The following is a 24067-nucleotide window of genomic DNA, read 5'->3' on the forward strand; positions in this document are numbered from 1 at the left end:
CAAAAGGGAAACGGCATTTTCATGTGAGTACTTGTGTGAGTATTGTACATCGATGCGTCTGATGGGAGCAGCCTCAGAAAGCGCATTAGATCCGACATCTAGTAGAGACAGAATTTACAGGGGTTGAAGTAAGGCCGGTTAAGTTGATCAAGCCTCTTGATACGGTGCACACCCATGTCATATCCGGGCACTTACACAGAAGAAAGACGAAATATCAAAGAACAGTCAACACCAAATGCGCGCGCCGGCATCCAAGCCCAAAACAACCGCAGAAAAGAGCCTTTCGAAGCCAAGGCTATGTAAGTACCTTATGCGTCCTGCAGGTTGAAGCAGAGGGGTGATGAGCCTGGAGAGAGCACGAAAGAGCAGCAACTCACTCTGCATCGCGACCATCTAGTCTGAAAATCAACTCGTCATACGCACTTCTCGCATTACTCAACCTCGCACCGTAAAAGTTCACATCCATCTCCCGCCCGTAGGAATCAACCGTCGTCCACTGTCCTTTTTCTTCCAACCCCTGCAGCAGGACACCCACAATCGTGCCGATCATCTTGGGACCGAAAACGGGTTTCGCGGGACATTCGAACGGGGGCGCTCCGAACGGCATGAAGGCCCTTTTTTGTCCCTGAGTCGGATTCGCCCATCGGAGGGGATTGAACTCCCTGGCATCCTGTCCCCAGATATCCACCGACAGATGGCAGGCTTCGATGTCCGCCGCGTAAGTGTCCTGCTCAACGATATTCTTGCTTGCATCCTGCCACCTGAATGCGCGACAGATTCTTTTGGTGGGCGGGTATAGACGAAGCGCTTCAAAAATCAGGTGTTCCGCGCAGACCCCGGATGAGTTTCTCTCCTTCAGATTACCCGTAGTCGGCCTTCGAGAGAATCCGATCACAAGATCGATCCAGTCGGGATCACCACGCCTCAGCTCGAGAAGCAAGCGCAGCGCGACCCGCCACGTGGTTTCAAAGCCGGGGAGAATGAGATTCAACGGGTTATCGCGAGGCTGGGAGAGGTCATAACCGGGGCACAGCGAGGAGAGGGCTTCCCGAATGAGAACGCTTCCCGCGAACGGCGGGGTCTGGTCGCTCTCGGAGATTATCCAGAGCTCGTTGATCTGGGATGCGAGGTTGGCAAGATACAGCTCGTTCCAGACCTTCACGGGAAGCTTGATCTCCAGCAAAGTCATGATGACCAAGCGCAGCGAGAGGACCTGCACCAGTCGTGCGATAGGAATCTCTTCGATGGGATGGGCGAGCCATAGGCGAGCCGCTTTGCGGATCTTTCTAGACACGTAGTACCATTCTATCGCGGTCACATTCACCAGTGCCCTGGATCTGTGGACGAATTGGGCGGCAAGTTCCTCGTCGGGAGTGGTGAATGCGTTCTCGATGCCGAATGTAATCCGAAGCGGCCGGTTGGGTAGTTCTCGTGACGCGAGGGGAGAGAGCAGGTTGGTCTTGCCCATGAATTGGCCGTCTGCTGCTATGAGTTGGCGGCATTTTTCGACATCGGTGACACGGTTGCGAGGTCGATGACGTTGTTTCTGGAGGAGGTAGAAAAACGTGACGCTCACGATAAAGAGCATGATATCCAGAAGCATCATGAGAAACATTACGTGGAACAGATGAACGAAAAAAGCAGAAAGGGGACCTGTTGGATGAGAGGGAGGGGGGTAAGCGTCAGTTTCAGGCTCTCTTGATGGTGTCAGGAAAGATGGACTGGAGGTGCGCGTTTGGGGGGTTGGGGGATTAATATATGGCTCCGCCTATGTAAACATTGTGAATAGCCTCAGTCGAGTTGAAGCAAGGCTAATCTTAGTATAATACATGATACAGTTCAGTACAGGGACCCGGTCTTATGATCATATACCTTCGCTGTACACCATGCAAATGGATATAGTGAAGAAGAGCTAGGGGTTGATAACCTGCGATTCTAAGACGCAATGTAAAATCATTGAAGTAATACAACCGAAGGCTATGTTCCTTGAGATGCAGACTTGAAGGGACTCAGCAAACAGAAAGCGGGCACATGTTAAAGGTTATTCACTATAGTGGTAGTGAATATGGAATTGAGGAGGCAAAGCCTCGGCCATCAAGACACCCATTACTTTCCTCATTATAACTTTGGTATTTTCCCCTGGAGTTTTCAATATTAAACGTGAAAATAAAGATATATAAGGCCAGGCAAGTGATTATATTAAAGGTTTCTGTCCATTGAAGAAGAAGGAAAATCGCCCATAAACAACAAAATCAAAGCAGACCGAACCCTTACTTGCCGCCCCTATTCTGGAGCCACTCCTCATAATGATCCCTCAACATCTCCTCCGTCGAACGATACGACATCCCCAGCTCCCTGACACTCTTACCATTATCTGCCTGGAAACAAATACCAGCATTCCTAGCCACGAACTTCATCGAAACACCCACAAACGGCGCGGCCGCATAAACAAGAATCTTGGGAAGAGACCGCCGAGGCAGCACCTTAGGATTGTGATGGAACGGCCTCACCAAGGCCGCCATCTGCAGCAGACTAAGATTGTCGCCATTGGTAATGAGATAGCGTCCCTTGGCGGTCGAGCTCGTGCCTGCGCGGAGATGTGCCTCCGCAACGTCCCGCACATCCACCAGCAGAAAATAAAACCCAGGACATCCCATGGCGTCGTGGCCGCGATACAGATTCTCCAGCATGAAGAGACTGCCGGATACCGACTCAGCCGTTAGCGATGGACCGAGGACCAATCCGGGGTTGACGACGACGAGGTCCCAGCGGATCTGGGCTTCGTTGATCTTCCACGCCTCGCGTTCCGCGACGACTTTGGAGTAGAAGTATGGGTTGTTGGTGATGCTGGAGGATTCGTTCCAGCAGGTTTCGGAGAGGATGCCAGTGTTGGATTGGACGACTTCGATGCTGTCGCCGTACATGGCGGCCACTAGGGAGGGACATGTTAGCATGGCAGCATAACAGATGGGCTTTTATTTGGAGAATGGTGAATCGCGTACTGGAGGAGGTCAGGACGACGCGTCGAACGCTCGGACACTGATTAACCGATTCAAGCACGTTCCTCGTACCCCATAAGGCCGGCTCCACGCATTCCTTCAGACCATCTTTAATTTGGGAGGGGGTGAGGAATGGCGAGGCAATGTGGTAGACGACCGTGCAGCCCTCCATTGCCTCGCGGAAGGACCCATCTTTCAGAAGATCGGCTTCAAAAAGCGACAGTTTCCCCGGATGCTTGGCCTGCAGATCGAGAAGGGGCTTGCATTTGGCGGAGTTCCTGACACTTCGGACGGTGGTGTGGACGTGGTGGCCCTGCTCGAGAAGCAGCTTGATCACATACAGGGCGATATACCCGGTTCCGCCGGTGACCAGCGAAGGGGACATTCTGGTTCTGTAGAGATAGTGTTGCGCTGGATTATTGAGGTTGCGGAAGTGGTAGATATGTATTCTCGATGGGATCGAGGCTCCCTTTTAATCAGTCCGTAACCAGCTTTATCACCACCAGTGCATATGACGGTTCCATTCAGCCTCACAAATCCCGGTGGCGGACTGAATTGCGAGTCTATTTTCGAGACATACAGCACCTCGATGGCGTCGCATCGATGAGAGATGTGGATCGCCGATAGAACCGCGCCAATCATCGTGGTAGACTAGTCCATTAGTGCTTATTTCTGCGATCTGGATAGGGTTCGGCCGGTCATTCGCGCCCGACTGCCGGAAGGCTTACGGCCGTAAGGGGTGGGCCGCCTCAAGCAATCGCGAAGAACTTCTACGGCCGTAAGCGAAGACGATATGCTTGCTAGAGGCCTGTATTGGATGCCAGGCCTCCAAGGTGCCATGGTGAGAAAATCTGCACGCCAACCCCGGGCAGAAATTCCCAGACGGTCGAGGCTGAGATTTGGAAAGTCCAAGGATGTGAAATTATGCTCCAGTGAATGAAAACAGGCTATGACTGCAAGTGAATCTTCTACCCACAGGATCAACCCCCCCTGTTGTTTTACTCTACGACAGTCTCTATCGATGGCAACCAAACGAAATCTCCAAGATCCTGAACATCCAGATTTCCATCATTGAGCAGGGGTGGAAATACAGTGTCCCAGACGTTCTGCCAATCGAATGGTTAGTACAGGATGAGTGTATACTTGCGCGAAAAGGGATTCAGCGCGAGACTTACCCAGTCTATATCTAGCATTTCAGCATCGATATCATTAAGAGGGCCGCTCGGGGTTGCATACTGTGCGTACAGGACAGGCTGAGTTGGAGGTGGTGGTACACTACTTCCAGTGGCAGAAGCGAGCTCGTTAATGGGTTCGCTGCTGGGCATCTCGAGTCGCATGGATATTAGATCGTCAGATCCAACATCTCCGCTATTTCGAGCGGCAGTAACGCCATTGAGTTCATCATGGGCACCATGGCTAGACTGGAGATCGTCATGGGCATAGTTGAGCATAGTCCTTGGATCCGAATCGTCACTGCTCTGAGGGGTGATGACGAGTTTGAAATCCTGAATCTTCGAGGGCAGCTTCAACCCTTTCGCCGCCTGGTACACGCGCATCCTTTCAGCGAACAAGGTAAGAAGATAGCGACCCTTCATTTCGCGGTGTCCAAGAACATCCTGCAGGGTGCGCGTGACGGATACATCCGGCGTCGGGAGATTCGCCAGGGGTTCAGCGAAGATAAAGTCGAGACAGCGCCAGATACGACCTGCCTCCTTTCGCAGCGGGAAGGCAAACACCTCGAACAGTAACAGGAACGCCGTGTGGTACTGGTGATAGGAGCGACTGTACCACGCCCACGGGCGAAGGTCATCTGCGGACTCCAACTCGACCGCCGCTTCGAGAGCATCGGCACCCCGGCTGAGAACGATTTGGCGCAGTCGGTCGGGGGTCCGGTACGTGACGCTGTTCATGTAGCGATGCAAAAAGCAGGTCAGGAGCAGACTGACCAGCAGCTTCATTACCTGGCCGGCCATGCGTCGGAATGGCTGTGGAGGGGAAGAACCCTCGCCGTTGAGCAAGGGGCCGTACTTGTTGTCCATCGCCACCCGGAAGTCTTCGAGCTGGGCGATCGCTTTCGTGAGGCTGATTTTCTTCTCGTCGACCTCGTCGCGCAGCAGCAGGCTTTTGCGGTGCATCTCTTGACACTCGAATCGCATCATCGAGAATACCATCTCGTTCCAGACTGGGGGGGAGGAGAGCTCGAAGGGGAGTTTGGTGGTGAAGCCACCGGGCTGGATGAAGTGGCGGGGGCCCTGGATTTCGCTGGTCCTGTTGTCCAGGTAGCAGATCTGATACCAGATGAGTCGTCGGATCTGACACTCTGCTGGGGAGAAGTCATATTCGGTCGGATCCCGATGGAGGCCCATGCACTCGGCCAGCCGGATGGCCATGCCGACGAGGACCGAATGGGCGCGCGAAACCTCATCCAGACACATTGCGAGCTGATCACAGGTTACTTAAACTGCCAGATGAAGCGCGAGAAAGAACAAGGACTGATGGTCGTACCAAATAGGCCACGAATGCCTGCAGGGTTTCTGTCTTCGTCGACTTCAGCAACTGTGCCTTCCCGAGGGCAACCTCTGTGCCCAGTTGCAGATGAGCTTTCAACTCATCCCGGAGCGCGTCGTATTCGCCCAAGACCTGCCGACCATCATCGACGTCCATGCTGACAACGGCCGAGAAGAGGACTGCACAGACAATCGCACCCAACGACGGGGGCACTTCATACCCGTTGTCCACAAGCTCCCAGAGTGTCTCATAACGCTGCGCGAATGTCGGACGATGCAAGATCCGGCCGACAGGGTGCACCGCAACCCAGTATCTCTCGAGGAGTTTGTCTGCGATCTGACGTGGAGGCACAAAGCTTATTAGCGACTTATCCGACAGACTGGGCCCGAGAACCAGGTTGGCCGACGGGCCTGTGAAGTATCTTCCGGGCTTCAGGAACGCATCCGATGATTCGGGGGTGCCAGGAGTTAGCGATGGTACGGGCGCAAAACTGCCATTTTGCGATGTATACCGACTGCGCATGTGCAAGAGCGAGTAGGATATCTTGAGTATATACCGGGCGCGTTAGTGTTTCAGAAGAAAGCCGTGCAAGAGTCCAACACACCTCTTCTGCGATCCTGGGCCGGTAAAGACCCCCGACGCGTTCCCCTATTCGCAGACGACCTAAACTGATCCCGAGGTCATCGATGTCATTGTCCGCCTCGGCAGCATATGCGGCATCTTGACTGGCCATCGGCGTGGGCTCCAGATACTCCTCATCGTCGGTGGGATCGGATTCAGCAGCAGCGTGGTGTTGGCGTCGTTGCGACAAAGGCACGATGCCGTCGGGGTCACTGCCATCCCAACCAGCCTTCCTGGTTAGGCTTTGATCGAGGGCGTCCTTGGCCTCCTTCAGCTGGACCAGCTTCTGCCGAAACTGGGCGTCAGGGGTTGCATGCGTGACGTAGATGCACTGCTGCGCGGATGCTCGGCAGCCGGCGCACGGATGCTATAACTCGATTAGCCATGCTTGTGCTTCTGAAAACTGCAATCCAGGGTCGAGTGGGCTGTATACCGCGCGGTCACACTTCAACTTCCGCCGACGACATGCAAGGCACGAAAGGATGACTCGATTGCGGCGCCGTGGCTTCGGCGCAACGACATCGGGGGATTTCGGCTCCTGGTCTGACTTTCCGGGCAAGGGCGCCTCCATATTAATCCCGTTGGTATATAAGCCGTAGGCAGGGACAGTCAGGAGCACAGCAGTGGAGCCCTGGGATCTGTTATACGTGTCATCCCGATCGAAGTGACGGATGGAGCCTGGCGGAAGCTAAAAGGAGGGGCTGGGCCGCACAGGCTGACACCTAACCCTATGGATCATGGAACATCCATTTGATCCGCGTTGACTCGGTAGAAGATGCAGACAATCAAGTCCCGCGAGAGCTGGCTCATGTGCATCGGATTGGGGGGGACCGACCTTGGAATAATAAAGTCAAAAACCATTAGCTGTGTTACAGGAAGCTCGTGTTGAATCCCCGTTCTTTGTTCGGATGAACCTCCCCGCAAGAGATCCGGAAGGGTTGATTGTTCTTGGCAACTCAGCCTTCCAAAGCCAATGATATCATGCATGGGGATGAAGGAGAGCTGGTGATACTAAGAATATGCAGTTGCAGAAAGCATCACCCCCTGTGTTACTCTCCATCCGGGCAGAATGAACCGCCCGCCGTGTGATTGGGACGCCGGGGGAGGGGATACAGCTGAGGTTGGACAAGAGTCTGCAGAGATGACATGTCCGGGGAGCAATAACAGTCGCTATCTGTCACGGTTGACACCATGTTTACTCCATAGACCTCATCCAGCTCGAGTACAGAAGGCCTGGCCACCCCCTTGGCGCTGGTGGTGTCGCCAGACGTAGCCCTTCTAGGGCCTCGAGAGCGAAGGCTGAGGGAAGACCACCAGCAGGATGGATGGTTCACGGATTAAAAATACCGATCGGTACCTAGGGTTTTGGCAAGCCACGAGGCTCGGACAAAGAAACGCGGAGGACAGTGCCAATAAGCTGACTTTTACGTGCCGTCATTTGATCCATGCGGTGCCATGTCTTTAACCCCTAACCCCCCCCTTTTGCTCCCCTTGGCATCGCTGCCCCAACCGCCCCAATATAGACAGCTTCAGGGCGCGAGCATCTGATCAGATGGGAAAGCACTCCTACGACTATCTTCTTTCCTATACCTGCCTTTAACATCCCTGTGTCCTCCGCGCGACCATGTCTAAATACCATTGACACCCCACAGCCTCGTCCAATCGTGCTAGCATGTCTAAGTCCTGATACTCCACCGTCCTGCCCAATCCAACATGTCTACGTCTACGGACGGGTCGATACCCGACTCCAGCGACGAGAATGGAAGGGAACTGCGGATCTTCATGGCAGCCATGATAACATTCCCTACCATCGCGGTTGTACTTCGTTTCTGGTCCCGAGCGATCATGCCGCCGAATGCGTCTCAGATGCGAAACAGGCACTTCTGGTGGGATGACTGGGCCGTGCTTGTTACGTGGGTTTGTTTTTCTCCCACCCACAATATCTATCTACAGACTCTAACTGGCGGTACCCGCGACGACCCTCAGCTGTTAACCGTCATGTGTTCTATCGTCAGCTGTATCATGGTGGGCCTGGGTGTAGGAAAACATTATTCCGAGGTTGGCTTCGTGGGCTACGCCAAAATCCGCAAACTGGTATACGTCACCTTCTTTTCATTTGGGCTGGGGACGGGGTTTGGCCGAGCATCTGCCCTGCTGTTCTACGCTTTGATCTTCGATATGATCTCGCGCACATTCGCATATGCTCTGTGGGTCCTGCATGCCTTGAATGTGGCATGGATGGTAGGGCTGGTCTTCGCAGTCATCTTCCAATGTTCTCCGGTTGAGAGCGCATGGAATCCAGCGGTCAAGGGCCATTGCGTGGCTCTCTGGTCGCTCTGGATGGGGATTCTCTTGCCTGCGTTGATAATTGACCTGGCCATTCTACTGCTCCCAATGCCCATCCTGGGCAAACTACATTTGCCCCGGTCCCGGAAATTCCTCATTATCACCCTCTTCGCCTGTGGTTATATGTAAGAGAGTCCCCCCCCTCCCAAAGCTTGGCCGTGATCGTAGACTGACGCGGCGATATGTGCTCCAGGGTCATCGTGGTAACGATCGGACAACTTGTTGTTTTCTCAGGGCTTGGTCCGAAGCTCAAGAAAGATCCAACATGCGAGTACCCCTCATACCCTGAAAGAAGCCTAGCACTTCTAACCATTGATGCATACATCCAGATTACATGACCATGCCCATATACTGGCTTTCGGCGGAAATGCCGATCATGATTCTTTGTGTCAGCCTTCCAACCATATTCTTCCTCGGCCGGCGGGTCTACTACCACGGCTGGCGCTCGTTGACCAACCGAAGCATCCGAGGCAGTGATCACAGATCCGACACGAGCGACAGACGGATAGCCGCCCCCATCTGGGCCGGACGAAGATTGGGGGATGTTACCACGGAGGTGGGTGTCGAGCGAAAATCGGATGAGTTCTTCAGCACGTCTCCGAGGATATCATACACTGGCGATCATCCTGGCGAAGAGGCTCAGAATACCTCCGGAACCAGGATACTTGTTCGGACAGATCTGACCATGGTGTGAGCACGTGCTGGACTGACTGTTATGCATATATATCCCAGGTTGATCCATGAATGCCATGTCACAAACAGACCATACAGAGACATCCCCGTAACCGCTATCCCGCATCGTCGACCACATCCTCAGCGGCGGTGGGTCTGGCTGTGTCACCGGCGTGGCCAACGTCTTCCCGAAGACCGTTGCCAAACTGTGGTCTCTGTGGAAGGACGAGCAGCTCAAGGAGGCTGTCAAGTTGCAGGGGCTGATTGCGAAGGCCGAGAGAGCCTGTAAAGAAGGGATTGCGCCGACGAAGTTCGCGGCTGCTTACTTTGCTGGCCCGGCGGCGGGGGTTACGGACCCGCTGGCGTTCTGGCCGCGGACGCCGTATAAGCGGTCTTCGAAGGAGACGGAGGAGTGGGTGGTGAGTGTTATGCAGGGGTTGGTGAATATAGAGAGGTCGTTGCCGGATGTGGTCGGGGGGGGGGATTGTGGTAATTGAGGTAGACTGGATGATTAGGTAGCCGGAAGTAATGTTGTCATTAAACTCTGGAGTCTCAGATAAAATGACTGACGGTTGGCTTGGGGGTGCAGATAGGAGCTGGTTTCTCACAAGATAGGAAAACGAATATCCCTAAAAGCCTGTGCGCAGTAATGCGACTGTCCACCGATTCTGATTTGCCCAAAACCTGGACCTGGATAATTTATCCGGGTGGCCTGCCAGATACATCCTGCCAATTCATGTGGATGGGGCTTGAAGTCTATCCAGCGCAACGCCACGCTGCCCTACAATTTAGTCAAGTTTTATTTGCACTGATGCGTCTTCAGTAGATGTGTTATCTAGAAAATAAGGAGAAAGAGATAGTAAATATTGTCCTCACTGTTTTGCAAAAGGGTAATACAAAGCTTTTAACAATAGTACTTAAAGACTTCCTTGACTGGCCTTTTTTCTATCAAATGCTTATTAATATGTCTAGTATCCTACAATTTATCTTGCTATTATAGACTTTATTTCTTCTCCGTGTACTACCGCTTAATTCTATGCTCTCTTAATCTCTCTTATCAACCTCCTGTGCTATTATGCATTTATTCAAGGCTTTTGATCTTGATATTCAATTTATTCGACTGTCTAATCTTAGCTCTGGCGTTTATATCACCTTCTGCTACAGATGGCCAATCTCTGCCTGATCAGTAGTTTGCCTACCATCTTGATAACAACACCGATATGAGCGTTCCGATCCCCGACGGCAATTCTAATCAACTGGCTACTCGTCGAGGATCTGTTCTGTGACTGCACCGATGGGTGACTCCGAGACCGGTGGCTGGATTGCGCCAATATATCTTGCGCAAAAAAGCCCTGAGCCACCCCACCCCACAAGGGATCACGGCGACCCCGAGACAGCGAGACCAAAAAAAAGCCCACATGCTATTTTAGGGTCATTAAAGTTCCAGTAGTCTGATGCGGCTAGGACGCTATTCATATTTTGGTCGCCTATAATTGCTTACAATGACAGGATCCGAGGGTTCCTGACTTGGGGACCCGCTGCAAATCGATCGGGGAGAAAACAAGCGACAGTCGAAAAAGGTACTCCAATCACGTCAGATGTATGCTTTTGGCGGAGGATGCTCGGGCCTAATGCCTGCACTGCTAGTCTCAGATATGCTCGATAGATACGACAGTTAAATAGGAGGGGCTCCCGATTTTCTCTTTGCTCCCCCCGAGTCGTCCTTCTTTTTCTCTCGGCCACCCGGGACCCTGTCCCTCATTCTTTCTTTTTACCACATTCACTCCTTCTGCGTCGTTGTCATTCACTTGAGCACTGACAGTATGGGTGGACATCCACTCTCCTGGAGGCATCTTCTCCTCCTACCCACCCTCATTTCTTATGTCCGACCTATTGCCGCAGGCACGGTGCCCATCGTGTCCTGTTCAACCGCGAACAGCGAGTTCATTGAGAATGGCTCTTTCGAGAATGGCTTGACAGATTGGACCACCGCCATTGACTACCCCTACCAGGGGACCGTCTCCCTCGCTGAGGCAGGGGCTTCTGGAAGTGGCTTTACCACGGCAGAGGACGGCAGCTGGTATATACAGACAGTCGGCGCCAGTGGGATATACTGGACACTCTCCCAGACTGTCACTGGCCTCACTCCTGGAAAGACATACACAGTTTCCTTCTATTATGCCCTTGCTCCCAATTCCCTCTTTAACAGCGGAGTCTGCTGGAGCTGGATCTACCAAGACTCTACCAGCACCGAGCTCTCGTACTACACCCTAACGATGGGCAATAAAGCCACCTCCTGGACCCAGCACTCTTACTCCTGGACCCCTACCCAGAGCAGCCACGACCTGATCTTTGTGTTCGACTGCGGATTTTCAGCCAGTGGTTACGTCACTGGATGGGACAAGTTCAGCGTCGAGGATTCGAGTCCGACTACAAGTTGCACCACGTCCTATTCGACTATTGCGGTGCCGTCGACGGCTTCTTCTTCTGTTGCTATAACCCCGGCTTCCTCGTCCGCCATATCGGTAACACCTAGCTCCTCGACGCTCTCATCCTCCGTTGCCGATCTACATTTCTCTTCCTCGCCTGCGGTGTCTGCTAGCTCGACGGCTATCCCTTCATCGACACCAGTCTTTTCTTCGGTCGCTCGTCAATCTTCCTCCATTCCTCATGGAAGCCCAAGTCAGGCTTCATCCTCTTCCGTTGAGCCTTCGCAATCTCTTATCCGCCCAACATCCGTCAATCCATTTACTGTGTCTGTCCCTCAATCTGCTATATTGGCATCCTCTTCGGCTGGACTATCAAGAACTCCCATTCGCCCATCATCGACTGGATTGGGGTCTGTATCTACCGCTCGTCCCACCAGACTGGCTTCTTCAGCCAGGCCTTCACCATCTTCGCTTCGCCAATCGTCCGTGTCTATCCCGCAATCCATCAAACTAGCTTCATCTTCAGCCGTGCCTTCAGGATCTCTTCTCCGCCCATCGTCGGGGCCATCCCTCATTCTACCGGACTAGCCGTCCCTCCTGTCGGCTCTTCGCAGTCGCTGATTCGCACTGCCTCCATTGAGCCATCATCCGTGTCTATTCCGCACCCTCCAGCCTTTTCTTCAACCATCGCTACATCAAAACCCCCCTCTAATCCTACCCAGCTATCGGCAACTGCTACCCTTCAGCCACATACCGGGCTACCAGCGACCACCGAACAGCTGACAACGTCTAATATATTCAGCACACGCACAGCTACCGTGACAGGATGCGCCTTGTCCGTTACCAACTGTCCTAAGTCAGCCCAGAGTGTTTATGTGACAACCGAGACAGTCGTGGTTTCTACCACCATCTGCCCCGTTACAGCCGCAGAAGCCACAGCCACAGCGTCATTTGGACCCATGCCAGAGGTAGAGGGAGAGGGAGAGACAGTGACGACCGAAACCCTCCTCACTACTCGGGTCTCAACCATCTACGCCTGTCCATCGACGGTGACTGATTGTCCTGCGCGCGCAAAGACAGCATCAGTCACCAGTGAAACCCTCGTTGCCGGAACAACCGTATACCCCATTACCCATGTTCCGACAGCATCAGCCACAGCCACAGCTACAGTCATTCCAGGTGCCGTTACACCCTCGGCAATGGGCACCGGAGCAGAAACCGAGGCCTGGACAACAGAGACTATCTACAGTACTCGGACCTCAACTATCTACGCCTGTCCGTCCACAGTGACGGATTGCCCTCTGCGCGAAAAGACCGCGTCTGCCACTACGGAAACTGTGCTTGTCGGAACCACTGTCTATCCTGCTCCAGTGATTACTGCTGTCGCACATGCCGAGACCGGAGAAACGGTCACGACGGAGACAACTTTGACAACAAGGGTGTCGACAATCTTTGGGTGTCCACCGGGGGTTGCTAAATGTCCGCTCCGCTCACACACGGCGTTTGTCACCACGGAGACTCTCGTTGCAGGAACCACGGTCTACACCGTAAGCGATACCCCCGCTGCTACTGCTGCTACGGACAAGCCCCACGGCCACCACAATGCTGCTGGCGGTGTGTCTGCTGACTCCCAGGCTTCTGGAGAGGGAGATAGGACCGGAAGTACGATCACCGTGACTGATAATGTCGGGAGACCTACAATCTTTACCACATCTGGTGGGGATTCCGGGCTTTCTGTTGCCGCTGGACCTGGACTTACCCGCACAGTCATCAATAGCCAAGTAACCGCTGTGACTGAGAACTTTGGGAGACCCACGGGCTATCCAATTTCTGGCGAGGAATCTGGGTTTACTGTTGCCGCTGGAGCTGAATCTACCCGCACGGCCATCAATGGCCAAGCAAGCACCGTGACTGACCATGTGTCTGGTCAGACCCTGTCTGCAAGCTCTGGCAAAGAGTCCTCGCTGCCTACGGCTTCTGGGGCTGAATCCTCGGACTCAAGCAGTAGCGGCCATGGAATCACCGTGACTGAAGCTTTTCCAGAGCCGTCTTCGACCTCGAGCACTGGCAAGGGTTCATTGTTTTCCGGTACTTCTGGAGCTGAATCCTCCGCTACGGAGATCAACGGTCACGCGAGTGCGACGCATGAAGATGTGTCAGGATCTACCGTGACTTCAAATACCGGGGAAGGATCATTGTCTTCCAATGCCGCCGGGACTGGGCCCTCAGGTACAACAGCCAACGTCCAAACGAGCACTGTGACCGAAAGCCAGTTCGGACCTACCGCGAGCGCAAGCTCTGGTCAAGTGTTAGCTAACAATGCTATCGCTGGCGTCGACTCCTCAAACCTATCCACAAATAGCGAAGCGAGCGCCGTTACAGAAGACGTTTCGGGTCAGACTACTGCCTCTAACGAATCCCTACCCGTGGCCACTTCAGCATTCTCTGCCGCCTCTACAGCCTCTACAGCGTCTTTAAGCGCGGATCCAAACACGGCGTCTCAAAATCTGGGCACCGCATCCATCCAATCTTCCCAGGGCAATAACTCTAAATCATCTGGTTTGGCCTCTCCCCATAGCTCTCCATCTGGTCTCCAATCGAGCTCCGGGTTCCAAAAGCAGACCAGCTCCGCGTCTACTGTTGCCTCTTCAACCGCAGGAGCAGCCTCCGGCAAAACCGCATCCGGCACCGCGACTGCTTCACAGGCCTTGTTCACAGGTGGTTCTTCATCCCAGGCTGCCAACGTACCAAGGACGATCACAATGGTCTCCGGAATTTTGGCGTTGGCGTTTGTTCTGTGAATCTTTCGATAGAACAAGCTTTTTTAATCTGCCTAAATACTATCACAGCTGATCTTTGATAGCGGAAATCCACATGGAATAACGGCGACGATTTTGTAACCCAGGAATTACTGTATATATTATATTATTCGTTGTAATTACGTCTCAAATTACTCTTTCCCTTTCTCGAATCCACCCTACACAGTATACAAGCTTATTTCCTCGCAACAGTGTGACTTCCAATTCCCCGTCTGCACACCTTGCAAACTGGCCAATGTCTTCTGTCTGGGGCTCGATCCTGCGAAAAAGCAAGCCGTGCCCAGGAGGTGACGAAAGTCCCTCCTTCTTGTGGACGAGAGGTCTACCTGTTGACAATTATTCTCCAGCTTGGTCCGATCACTTGAGGCCCGCGTGGCAGAGCTCGAGGAACAGATGGTTGCCTTTCGGGCATTCCCTCAGAATATAACCCGACCTGGTTACTTCTGCCGTGGCACAGGCTACTGATTGATATGATGACATTTGGCATTGAAACGTTGGCCTGGGCTGGAATACATCGCCGCTGCTAGTGTCCACTGGATGGTGTTCCTACCTAGTAGGCAAGCTGCGTGTCTTCACTCTTCCCCTTGGTCGGATATACCTAGATTTCCCTTCCATAGCCACCCCTCCGGTCATGGGCATCCATCTATCATCAAGTAGGTTCGATGAAGACAAGCCAGCAGACTACAGCGTCCACACCAGAAACGGTTATCCATGCAATCGAGCCACATGGATGACGCCCTCTTGGCATTCGTTCCTCCCCACCGGATACAAAGAAACCCGAACGACCCAGTGATGCGATCACCCCGGGAATCCGGGGATTATGACATATTCAGCCCAAACCCGACGCTCAATCCGCTATTACCACGGATCGTTATCTCCACCCATCGATCCCAGCCCCACTATCCTCCGTGGAAATAGCATAACACGGGCGTGTCTCCATACAGAGAAAAAGCCAAAGCCACATTGAGTTCCAGCAGATGGAACTCTAACACGAGGCCGGAGAACGTCGCACAGAGCGGGGAAAGGTATCCATCGCCGTGCTGATGCGTGGATGATCCTATCGAGTTGCTATCAGTGTAGCTAGCTGATGAGACCACTGTTCGCTCCTGGTTGATCGCTTTCATTGTCCTTTCCTCTGCTCGCGAAGATGCTCGCTCGAAGTGTAACTAGGGCTTGTCGGTTAACTGCATGCGTCCCCGCCCCGCCGGGACCTGGAATCTGGGGTCGAGGGGATGAACCAGCACAGGCTCGCTGCGTCGTCAAGCAGCAGATACGGCGGTTCGGGTTGCTGGAGTATCACTCCCATGATCTTTTGAAACAGGTACGCGAGACATTCGTCCCAGGCACCGTGTGTATGCGATATGCTAAGCTTGGAGATAGTTTAACCTGCCAGTCCCCAAGGGCTTTGTAGTGGCCAGTGCGGAAGATGCGCGGTCGGTTGTAGCGCAGATCAGTGAGTTGGGACTGAACCCTACCAGTGAATCATCATCTGATGGCAAACACCCGCGCAGACGCCCCGTCCGTCCTGAAATCCCAGATCCTGGCCGGTGGCAGAGGAAAGGGAAAGATGGACAGCGACGGTCGAGGCGGAGTCCGCATCGTGAACTCGTGAGATAGAACCCCCCCCCCCCCCCTTCTCCACCATATAAAATGAAACTGACACCCCTCCAGAGCAGACGACGCATTCCACAACGCCTCCAACATGCTAAACCACTACCTGACAACGACGCAAACACCCCCAGAAGGCCTCCTGGTCCAAAAGCTCTACATCTACCGAGCCGTCGACGTAACGCACGAATTCTACGTCGCTCTCACCCTCGACCGCTCGCGCGGCAGTCCCATGCTCCTGATCTCCGACCAAGGCGGCGTGAACATCGAATCCAGCATCGACAGCCTAAACCGCTACTGGTTCTCTCCATCCACCGGAATAGGCGACGGCGCGTTGTCCGACATCCAAGCCCGGCTGCATTTCACGGACACGGACATGGTCTCGGTCACGCACATCCTGCGGCAGGCGTTCCGGCTCTTCTGCGCCAAAGACGCCACGCTCCTCGAGCTGAACCCCCTCGTGCGCACGCCCGAGAGAGCATTCGTCTGCATCGATGCCAAGTTCGAGTTCGATGATTCGGCCCGTTTCCGGCAGCCGGAGATCTTTGCCCTGGAGCCGCCGCCGTCCGACAGGGCGGATGAGAGGGAAGCGGCCAGGCATGGCCTCTCGTATGTGCGGCTGGAGGGGAATATTGGGAACTTGGTGAATGGCGCGGGACTGGCCATGGCGACGAATGACTTGATCAGCCATTTCGGGGGGTCCAGTGCGAACTTTCTCGATATTGGCGGCAAGGCGACCACCGAGACGCTGATCGCGGCTTTTAAGATTGTCACGTCGGATCCGAGGGTTCAGGGGATCTTGGTGAATATCTTTGGGGGTGAGTTGGTCCGTCAGGTACGAATGTCATGATGGTGGCTCTGATCAACGCTAGGCATTGTGCGATGCAACATGATCGCAGAGTCTATACTGGCGGCGGCGGATGCTCTGGGGGGTCTTCGCGTGCCGGTGGTGGTGCGGCTGCAGGGGACGAATTCCGAGGAGGCGTTGAAAATGGTGAGGAATTACTGTGAATGTTCGTCAGAGAAAGCAGCTCACCCTTCCTGGGACACCAGATCAGAGACTCGGGTTTGAACCTTCACACCGAGACAGACTTCGAGGCCGCGGCGCGGGAAATTGTCCGACAGACACCATCCTACCAGTAGTGGCTTCTTGCAATCGCATGATTCAGGATCCTGTTCCTGTTCCTGTTCCTGATGATATGTTTCTCTGACTTTCCGCGCAATGCGCTCTCAGTGCGTGTTCATGTTAGTCTAATCCTACTCTACCCAGATCTGCTCCAGAAACAAAGTCCTTCACGTCGGGTGGAGCCCCTTCTTTGGTCATTCATCTATTCGCTCTAATCGCCTAATGTAACTACTTCCGTGCGGAATGTTTTCCCCTCGACAGCTTGACTCTCCTCCTGTGTTGAAGTGTCGCTCCCTTGCGACTCCCTGAGCCTCTGTTCCTCCTCGGCCTTCTTTCGGTCCCGTCGAAGCAGTATTTGTGTGGCGGCTGTCGCAATCACTATGAGAGGTTATTGTTGGTTGCTGAGCAGAACGAGAGTTGGACTCGTGAATGGCTTACTGAGAAGAATCTGCAGGACCGCAGAAAACAGATATCCCTTCTTTGCCGCGGGAAAGTCGGTGGTCTTCCAGACGAAGTTTGGAGCCTGGATATATGTCAATCGATTATGTTTAATGACGCACGAAAAACTGGTTTCGAAAGCACGTACGACTGCCTGCACGACATATGCCAGGTCATTGGCCATCGCAAGGATCAGAGATCTCTTCTCTGTGTCCGCCGAGCAGATCTCGTTGATCCAACTCAGGATAAGAGGACCGGCCCCGTTCTGTAGCCATCACGTTAGCAGGGTGTACTACCGACTTTGGCACATAGCTTCCGTTTCCGTGAGAGAGAATTCGAAATACGCACCCCGATATTACTGAGCCAATACACTGCCATCCGACCGGAGATGTTCGAGTAGAGTGGCATCTGCCGCAGGAGGAGAACGAACAGGAGCTGTATGACGGGCAAACAGGTGAGTCAGGATCCGCCACAGGTATCAATCTAGCGAGGAGAATGTTTCAACGCTTACCGAGACAACTGCGCCAATGTAGATAAAAGGCCATCGCGACCCGTGACAAGGTCCGTCGGACAAGAACCCCCATATCAGGGCCACGACAATGAAAATAGCAGTAGTGACATTTGGATCTATTGCCGTGTTAGGACGGTGCTTGCACCTTCAGGAGGAATACTGACAGTTGTCAATTTGCGGGACGGTGAACGTGGTGCCCGGCACAGGCTCGGGGGTCTTGTCGAAGCTCTTGAGCCAATAGCCCATGCCAGCCTGGGGATAGGCATTGTTCCAGAGAATGTAAATCGCCGCTGTGTCGCGTCAGCCTATATTCAACTCTGACATCTCCATGGACAAAAAGGCCACACTCACGCAGGAGATAGGTATGCCAGCTGAGGAAGATTCGCTTCGCCTTTGCAACCGTCCAGGGTTCCTGGCCAGCACGTCCAATGGCCTGCATGCGTTTCACCGAAAGAACGTGCTCTTCTTCCGTCGTCCACCACGTCTTCTGCCCGTCCTGGGGTAGGTTGGGGAAGAAGAGAAAGCCGGCGACAGACAGCGGCAGGGTGATGATCCCGTCGATGATGAAAAGCCATCTCCAGCCCGCATACCCGTTCACACCACTCAGGTTCGTGTAGGCGGCTGCCTGAAGGAAGCCACTGAACAGCGTTCCGACCGACCCAGCAAGCCAGAAGATCATAGCGCGCTTACCGATCTCCTGCGGCGTGTACCACGAACCGAGCAGGTAGTGGATGCCGGGGTAGAAACCCGATCTGAAAGGGGGGACAGTATTAGTGCCATGTGAACAAGGTATCACGCGTGTACGTACTCGAAAAGTCCGACCAGGAAGCGAATGGCGTAGAGCGATCGGTAGGATTTCACACTAGCTGTGGCGATGGTGGCGATTCCCCATCCGACTTCCAGCTGCAGGTTTAGTGTCAGTGATCCGACATGCACATTGGGCGAGACGAAGAGGGGCATACAGCGGGGATCACCCATCGGGGGGAGAGTCGAGTCAGAAGCATGTTGGAAGGAATTTGGCCGATCACGTATCCGACAGTATAGATCGACGTGCTGGTGACCAGCTGGTTGCCATACATGTTCAAGTCCTCTTCCATGCCACTCAGGTAGGCATTGTTAATGTTGGAGAGATCGAGGTTCTTCAAGAAATAGCCAATCTGGAAGGTCGTGTCAGTCTCTACTCTTTCAACGAGATATCGATATAAATTGGGATTTCGTAAAGAGGAGAAAGAAGGACATACCGAAGCAAAGGTCAAGACGAAAGCGTCCACCTTGAACAACAACCAGCGCTGATCTTGCGGCAGCTCCCATGTATCCCAGATCCATCCTTTCCAGGACTTCAATGTCTTCACCTGGAGCGTTTCCGTGGATTCGGTCGATCCTTCCTCTAGATTGAGGCCGTAGGGCCTGTTGTCTTCCTTTTCGTGGCCCATGAGTGCTGCGAGCGTGGCATGCCAGATCTGTCAAGAGGATGCAGACAGGATATGCGGCCGTATTTGTACGAAGAATCCAGATACCGGCCATGATGTTAGTACTTGCTACTTAACATGGTCTCATTGCTACTCCCCATCACGCCATCTCTTATCTCGCAACCAGTGAGGTGCCCTACTACGCGTGCATGTCTTCTCGAGACCATCCCCATGACGCCTTCGCTTCAACGCGAAGCAACAACTCGCTTTTTCCTTTCCCGATAACCACAATACCCCCTATCCAAATTATATATACGCAGTGCGCAGAATGCCCTGACCCAGAGAATGGTTCTTGCTGGATTGCGGAAGGGCGCCTTGGTTTGGGTTGGGGTGAGTGGCCGATATAATTGCGCCATCGTCCCTCAATATTGTCCATCCCCCCCCCCCGCACTAAGGACGCACAGCCGTCCGATTACGGCACTTTATTCTAGCACCCATCGGGTGGAGCAGTGTTGTAATCATCTAGATTCCTGCCGGCGGAGCTGTCGTGATAGTCGGGAGCAGTGACGATTCTTGAATTAGGCTTTGCGTGCTACTTCGAGCTATGGCTTCTTCTAGCTTATCTCCTTGCCTTATGGGTGGCGGCAATGGCGTTTCAAATCGTGCCTTGTAGGCCAGTTGGGAAATTTCCGCGAAGGAACGGGTTACTTGGTATTTCCTATTAGGAATGGGCTGTAGGAAGCCCCGTTCTTTGCCGAAATACGAATCGTTTCATCTTTCGTAGTGTGTCGCAACTGAGGGAGACCGTCATTGGCCTCTTCTGCCATGTAAAGATGACCATTTATCAAGACGGAAACTGAAATGTCAAATGGTATCCATTGCATACAGAATCGCATAAACACGCCCCAAAGCCGAAATATAACCCTCGCCCATGATCCATGACCTATATCTTGCGCAAATACTGCACGATCTCGAAATGCCCCTCCCTCTCCGCCAAATCCAACGGCGTACATCCCTCCTTATCCACCAGATCCGGATCAGCCTTATACGCCAAAAGCGCAACAGCAGAAGCCAAGTGCCCATTCGCAGCAGCCTCATGCAACGCCGTTCTGTCCAGCCTCCCGCGATTCAGCGTCCCAGCACCATTATTTTCAATTAATAAAGAATATAATTCCCTAGATGGACAATACATCTTTGTTGACTATCAACCGACGATTGAGCAGTCGGGTGTTGAGCCTCTCCGCCCTTCGAGAGCATGTCGAGCAGTTCATCGAAATAGAACCCTCCTCGATTTACTTGCCGGAAGGCCTCGCTCCCGAAGAGTCCGATTCAAGCACGGTGCCCGATGTCACACTTCCGGAGACTGAGGAAGACTGGCAAGAGTATGTCGGGCAGTTCAAAGAAAACAATCTCTCGTCGATTTACCAGCCGAGAGATCCGTTTGTGGAGGAGGTGGTTCACAATGCAGCTGGGCGCGCGAGGGAAATCACGGACAAATACGACTTCCGGCCGGAGGTTACGCCCAAGGTGGTGATTATGGGCTTGTATGACTTTGTGATACTATGCGGTATGTTTCGATCGTTCCTCCACTCTGTCGGACTGGGACATTAGCCAATGGTTGAACTAGACGATAGTGGCTCAATGAATCGGGGGAACCGCTGGATAGCCAGGCGTACCAATTGATGTTCATTTTTATGTATTTTGGGAAGTCTTGTGGGAGGACATAATGCCGATCAGGGGTGTTGTGCGCGACCCTTTTGTTGAACCCTGTACTCTGTTACACAGGAAATAGACATTTTCCATCCACCCGCCCAACAAATGTATCGGAGCACGGAGTAGAATCCTTTTCCAATCCAATCCACCCAAGATTCGAGGCTCGGACCAAATTATCTACTCCGAGTGAAAGTGCACGACCCGTTCTTGCCTACTCCGAGCCAGTCCGACTCCGCAGTCCGCGTGTTGATGGCCGGACAACAACCGTCCGCCCAGACCGGCTTTGCTCCCAGCACGGCTTCAAATGGGTTAGTGTAGCGCTCTGTCCTACCTCTTATCCGCCTGTGGAAGGTGATAGATATCTGAGAGGGATTGAGGCGAGCCCCGTCTGCTGCTGCCTGCCGCCGATCTTACTTTAAATGCGCGTGGTCTCTTTCTTTCCTCGCTAACTCCTCGACCCCCAAGAACAACAATGCTGCTCCGTTACGCCTCCCTATTCGGCCTTGGCTACGCCGCCTCCACGCAAACCGTCCTGCGGGGCGAGGTCCCCGACCCAGACACCACCACCTCCTCCTCCTCCCCCGACAACTTCCGGGTGATCACGAGCAGCGTCTCCCCCGAGTACTCGGTTCGGATCCGAGAGCAGAACGACTCCATCTGCAACGCCGGCTCGGCCCAGTACACTGGCTGGCTGGATGTCGGCCCCAAGCATTTGTTTTTCTGGTATTTTGAGAGCCAGAATGACCCCGAGAACGACCCCCTGACGCTGTGGATGACCGGTGGGCCCGGCGGCTCCAGCATGCTCGGGCTGTTCGAAGAGCTTGGCCCGTGCTTGATCAACGAGTATGGCAACGGCACTGTGTATAACCCGTACGGATGGTCGCGCAACTCGTCGATGCTGTTTGTCGATCAGCCCGTCGACGTGGGCTTCTCCTACGTCGACGAAGGGTATGACCTGCCACGTGACTCTTACGAGGCCGCCGTCGACATGCATCGCTTCCTCCAGCTCTTCGTCTCGGAGGTCTTCCCCGAGAAGCTGGAATCGCCCTTCCACATCTCCGGCGAGTCGTATGCGGTGAGAGACCGGCTCCTGTAAACCGTATAAGCTCCACGCTGACCTCCCCAGGGCCACTACGTTCCGTTCCTCGGCGCCCAGATCGTCGAGCAGAACAAGCTCTATCCCCACGAGCCCCAGGTCAACCTGAAGTCCTGCCTTGTCGGCAACGGGTACATGTCCCCGAAAGACACGACGTTCGGCTACTGGGAGACCCTCTGCACCACCAACCCCGGCATCGCGCAGCCGGTTTTCAACCAGACAAGATGCGACATCATGGCCGAAAACCTGCCCCGCTGCATGGAGCTGTATGACGTCTGTATGGAACACCCCGATCCGGCTGTCTGCCACGCTGCCGACCAGGTCTGCTTCGACGGCATTATCGGATGGTATGACAACGAGTCATCCACCCCGGGTGGTCGCAACCGGTTTGACAGTAAGTCGGCCTCCAACAGCAAGGACGTTCATCCAGCGGTGGCCCTGCTCGATGTTAATCGCTGACTATCGCGTACAGTCACCAGACCGTGTGAAGTCGAAGACCTATGCTACATCGAAGCCACTTACATCGAGAAATACCTGAATTCTCCGGCCGTGTGGGAGGCTCTGTCGCCCCCGAAGGAGATCCCGGAGTACAGGATGGTGTCTAAGGCCGTCTCGGACTCGTTCGAAACGAGTTCGGATATGATGATCGCCACTTCCTCTCTTGTGCAGTACCTGCTCGCGAACCAGGTGCATTATCTCGCCTACCAGGGCAACCTGGACCTTGCGTGCAACACGGCGGGGAATCTGCGGTGGGCGCAGTCACTTCCCTGGAAGGGTCAGGCCGAGTTTTCGTCCAAGCCCTTGAAACCGTGGACCTCGGTGGTTCGTGGCAAGAAGGAGTTTGTGGGAACCACGAAGGAGGTCCGAGTCCGTGTGGGCGATTCGGATGTCCCCTCTCGCTTTGCGGTCGTGACTGTTGATGATGCTGGCCATATGGTAAGTTGCCATTGCTCTTGGGAATACTCAAGTAGTTGAGTGTCTGCTAACTGTGACTGTAGGTCCCCCAGGATCGCCCGGATGTGGCACTGGACATGATGGTTCGGTGGATCAACGGGGCGTCTTTCGATTAAGTGATAGGTCCGGCGCTTGCCAGTGCTGTCTGCCTCACTGATAGATGCGTTATGACTTCATAAGAAAAGTGCTGTGACAACGAATAATATTAGGTACTCTCTGTCTTTCAGCTGCCAAGGCAGGGAGGCTTTCTCGGAAATGAACCAAGTTCGGGGTTTCCAAATAAACCAGCATTAACCTTTTTGCGCCAGTCGTATTTCTAACAAGGCTGTGCAAAAAACAAAGAATTATCGTAACCATAATCATGACAGCAAAGTCAGACAAATCGTTCCCGAGTAATTTTAGCTTCACCGGGCCTTCACCCATCATTGCTCATTGGAGTAGGACGCGTTGCTTACTCGGTTCCAAATCAAAGTCATAACTTTTGTGCGAACTGCCCGCGGGACCTGCATTCTTATTTGACCACGCCGTTACACAGGACGACAACATTTTCACTCAGCACCAGAGTCAAGAAACCAAGACGATGACATGGACCCTGCGTTTTTCTTAATCTCCTGCGCCGAGTGTCCCGTTCCGAGGCTCGATTCCAAATCCAAGGAGTGAGCTGGTGATGTGTTGACTTTCAACTGACCAAACGCGACCGCATTGTTTATATCTATACAATTTACAACTTTCAGCTCGAGCGTGAGCATCACGAGCATCATGACCCCTTCTACCAAGCCCAGTCTCGCTTATCTCCCAAGAGCTAGGCAGATCTATTA

The 24067-nt window shown here is 53.6% G+C and overlaps 7 protein-coding genes across 7 annotated transcripts; 3 read left to right on the forward strand and 4 right to left on the reverse strand.

Moving 5' to 3' along the window:
- Window positions 1-373: 373 nt before the first annotated feature.
- BO70DRAFT_285576 (uncharacterized protein) lies at window positions 374-1588 on the reverse strand (the record flags this gene model as incomplete). The annotated part of the gene is made up of 1 exon (XM_025539166.1): window positions 374-1588. One exon carries the CDS (start codon window positions 1586-1588, stop codon window positions 374-376), a length of 1215 nt encoding a protein of 404 aa, XP_025402349.1.
- Window positions 1589-2270: 682 nt separating this feature from the next.
- On the reverse strand, window positions 2271-3384 carry BO70DRAFT_331021 (NAD(P)-binding protein; the record flags this gene model as incomplete). The annotated part of the gene is made up of 2 exons (XM_025540852.1): window positions 2271-2932; window positions 3003-3384. 2 exons carry the CDS (start codon window positions 3382-3384, stop codon window positions 2271-2273), a joined length of 1044 nt encoding a protein of 347 aa, XP_025402350.1.
- Window positions 3385-3934: 550 nt separating this feature from the next.
- On the reverse strand, window positions 3935-6699 carry BO70DRAFT_309326 (Zn(II)2Cys6 transcription factor; the record flags this gene model as incomplete). The annotated part of the gene is made up of 5 exons (XM_025540125.1): window positions 3935-4105; window positions 4175-5440; window positions 5505-6050; window positions 6112-6495; window positions 6562-6699. The coding sequence occupies 5 exons, from the start codon at window positions 6697-6699 to the stop codon at window positions 3998-4000; spliced, it is 2442 nt and encodes an 813-aa protein (XP_025402351.1). The 3' UTR covers window positions 3935-3997.
- Window positions 6700-7664: 965 nt separating this feature from the next.
- On the forward strand, window positions 7665-8603 carry BO70DRAFT_418230 (uncharacterized protein; the record flags this gene model as incomplete). The annotated part of the gene is made up of 1 exon (XM_025547443.1): window positions 7665-8603. The coding sequence occupies exon 1, from the start codon at window positions 7842-7844 to the stop codon at window positions 8601-8603; it is 762 nt and encodes a 253-aa protein (XP_025402352.1). The 5' UTR covers window positions 7665-7841.
- Window positions 8604-15541: 6938 nt separating this feature from the next.
- BO70DRAFT_393677 (succinate--CoA ligase subunit beta) lies at window positions 15542-17145 on the forward strand (the record flags this gene model as incomplete). The annotated part of the gene is made up of 6 exons (XM_025546392.1): window positions 15542-15715; window positions 15775-15847; window positions 15906-16002; window positions 16066-16820; window positions 16875-16996; window positions 17056-17145. 6 exons carry the CDS (start codon window positions 15542-15544, stop codon window positions 17143-17145), a joined length of 1311 nt encoding a protein of 436 aa, XP_025402353.1.
- On the reverse strand, window positions 17096-19510 carry BO70DRAFT_418234 (putative allantoate permease; the record flags this gene model as incomplete). The annotated part of the gene is made up of 10 exons (XM_025547444.1): window positions 17096-17506; window positions 17567-17651; window positions 17715-17831; window positions 17915-18001; window positions 18078-18193; window positions 18242-18367; window positions 18429-18829; window positions 18886-18980; window positions 19040-19234; window positions 19319-19510. The coding sequence occupies 10 exons, from the start codon at window positions 19508-19510 to the stop codon at window positions 17340-17342; spliced, it is 1581 nt and encodes a 526-aa protein (XP_025402354.1). The 3' UTR covers window positions 17096-17339.
- A 905-nt stretch (window positions 19511-20415) lies between these two features.
- Window positions 20416-23599, forward strand: cp8 (putative carboxypeptidase Y). The gene is made up of 6 exons (XM_025545205.1): window positions 20416-21053; window positions 21393-21507; window positions 21665-22274; window positions 22326-22689; window positions 22768-23231; window positions 23294-23599. The coding sequence occupies exons 1-6, from the start codon at window positions 20666-20668 to the stop codon at window positions 23363-23365; spliced, it is 2013 nt and encodes a 670-aa protein (XP_025402355.1). The 5' UTR covers window positions 20416-20665; the 3' UTR covers window positions 23366-23599.
- Window positions 23600-24067: the final 468 nt, after the last annotated feature.

The sequence above is a fragment of the Aspergillus heteromorphus genome (genome assembly GCF_003184545.1).
Source record: "Aspergillus heteromorphus CBS 117.55 chromosome Unknown BO70scaffold_4, whole genome shotgun sequence".
NCBI lineage: Eukaryota > Fungi > Ascomycota > Eurotiomycetes > Eurotiales > Aspergillaceae > Aspergillus > Aspergillus heteromorphus.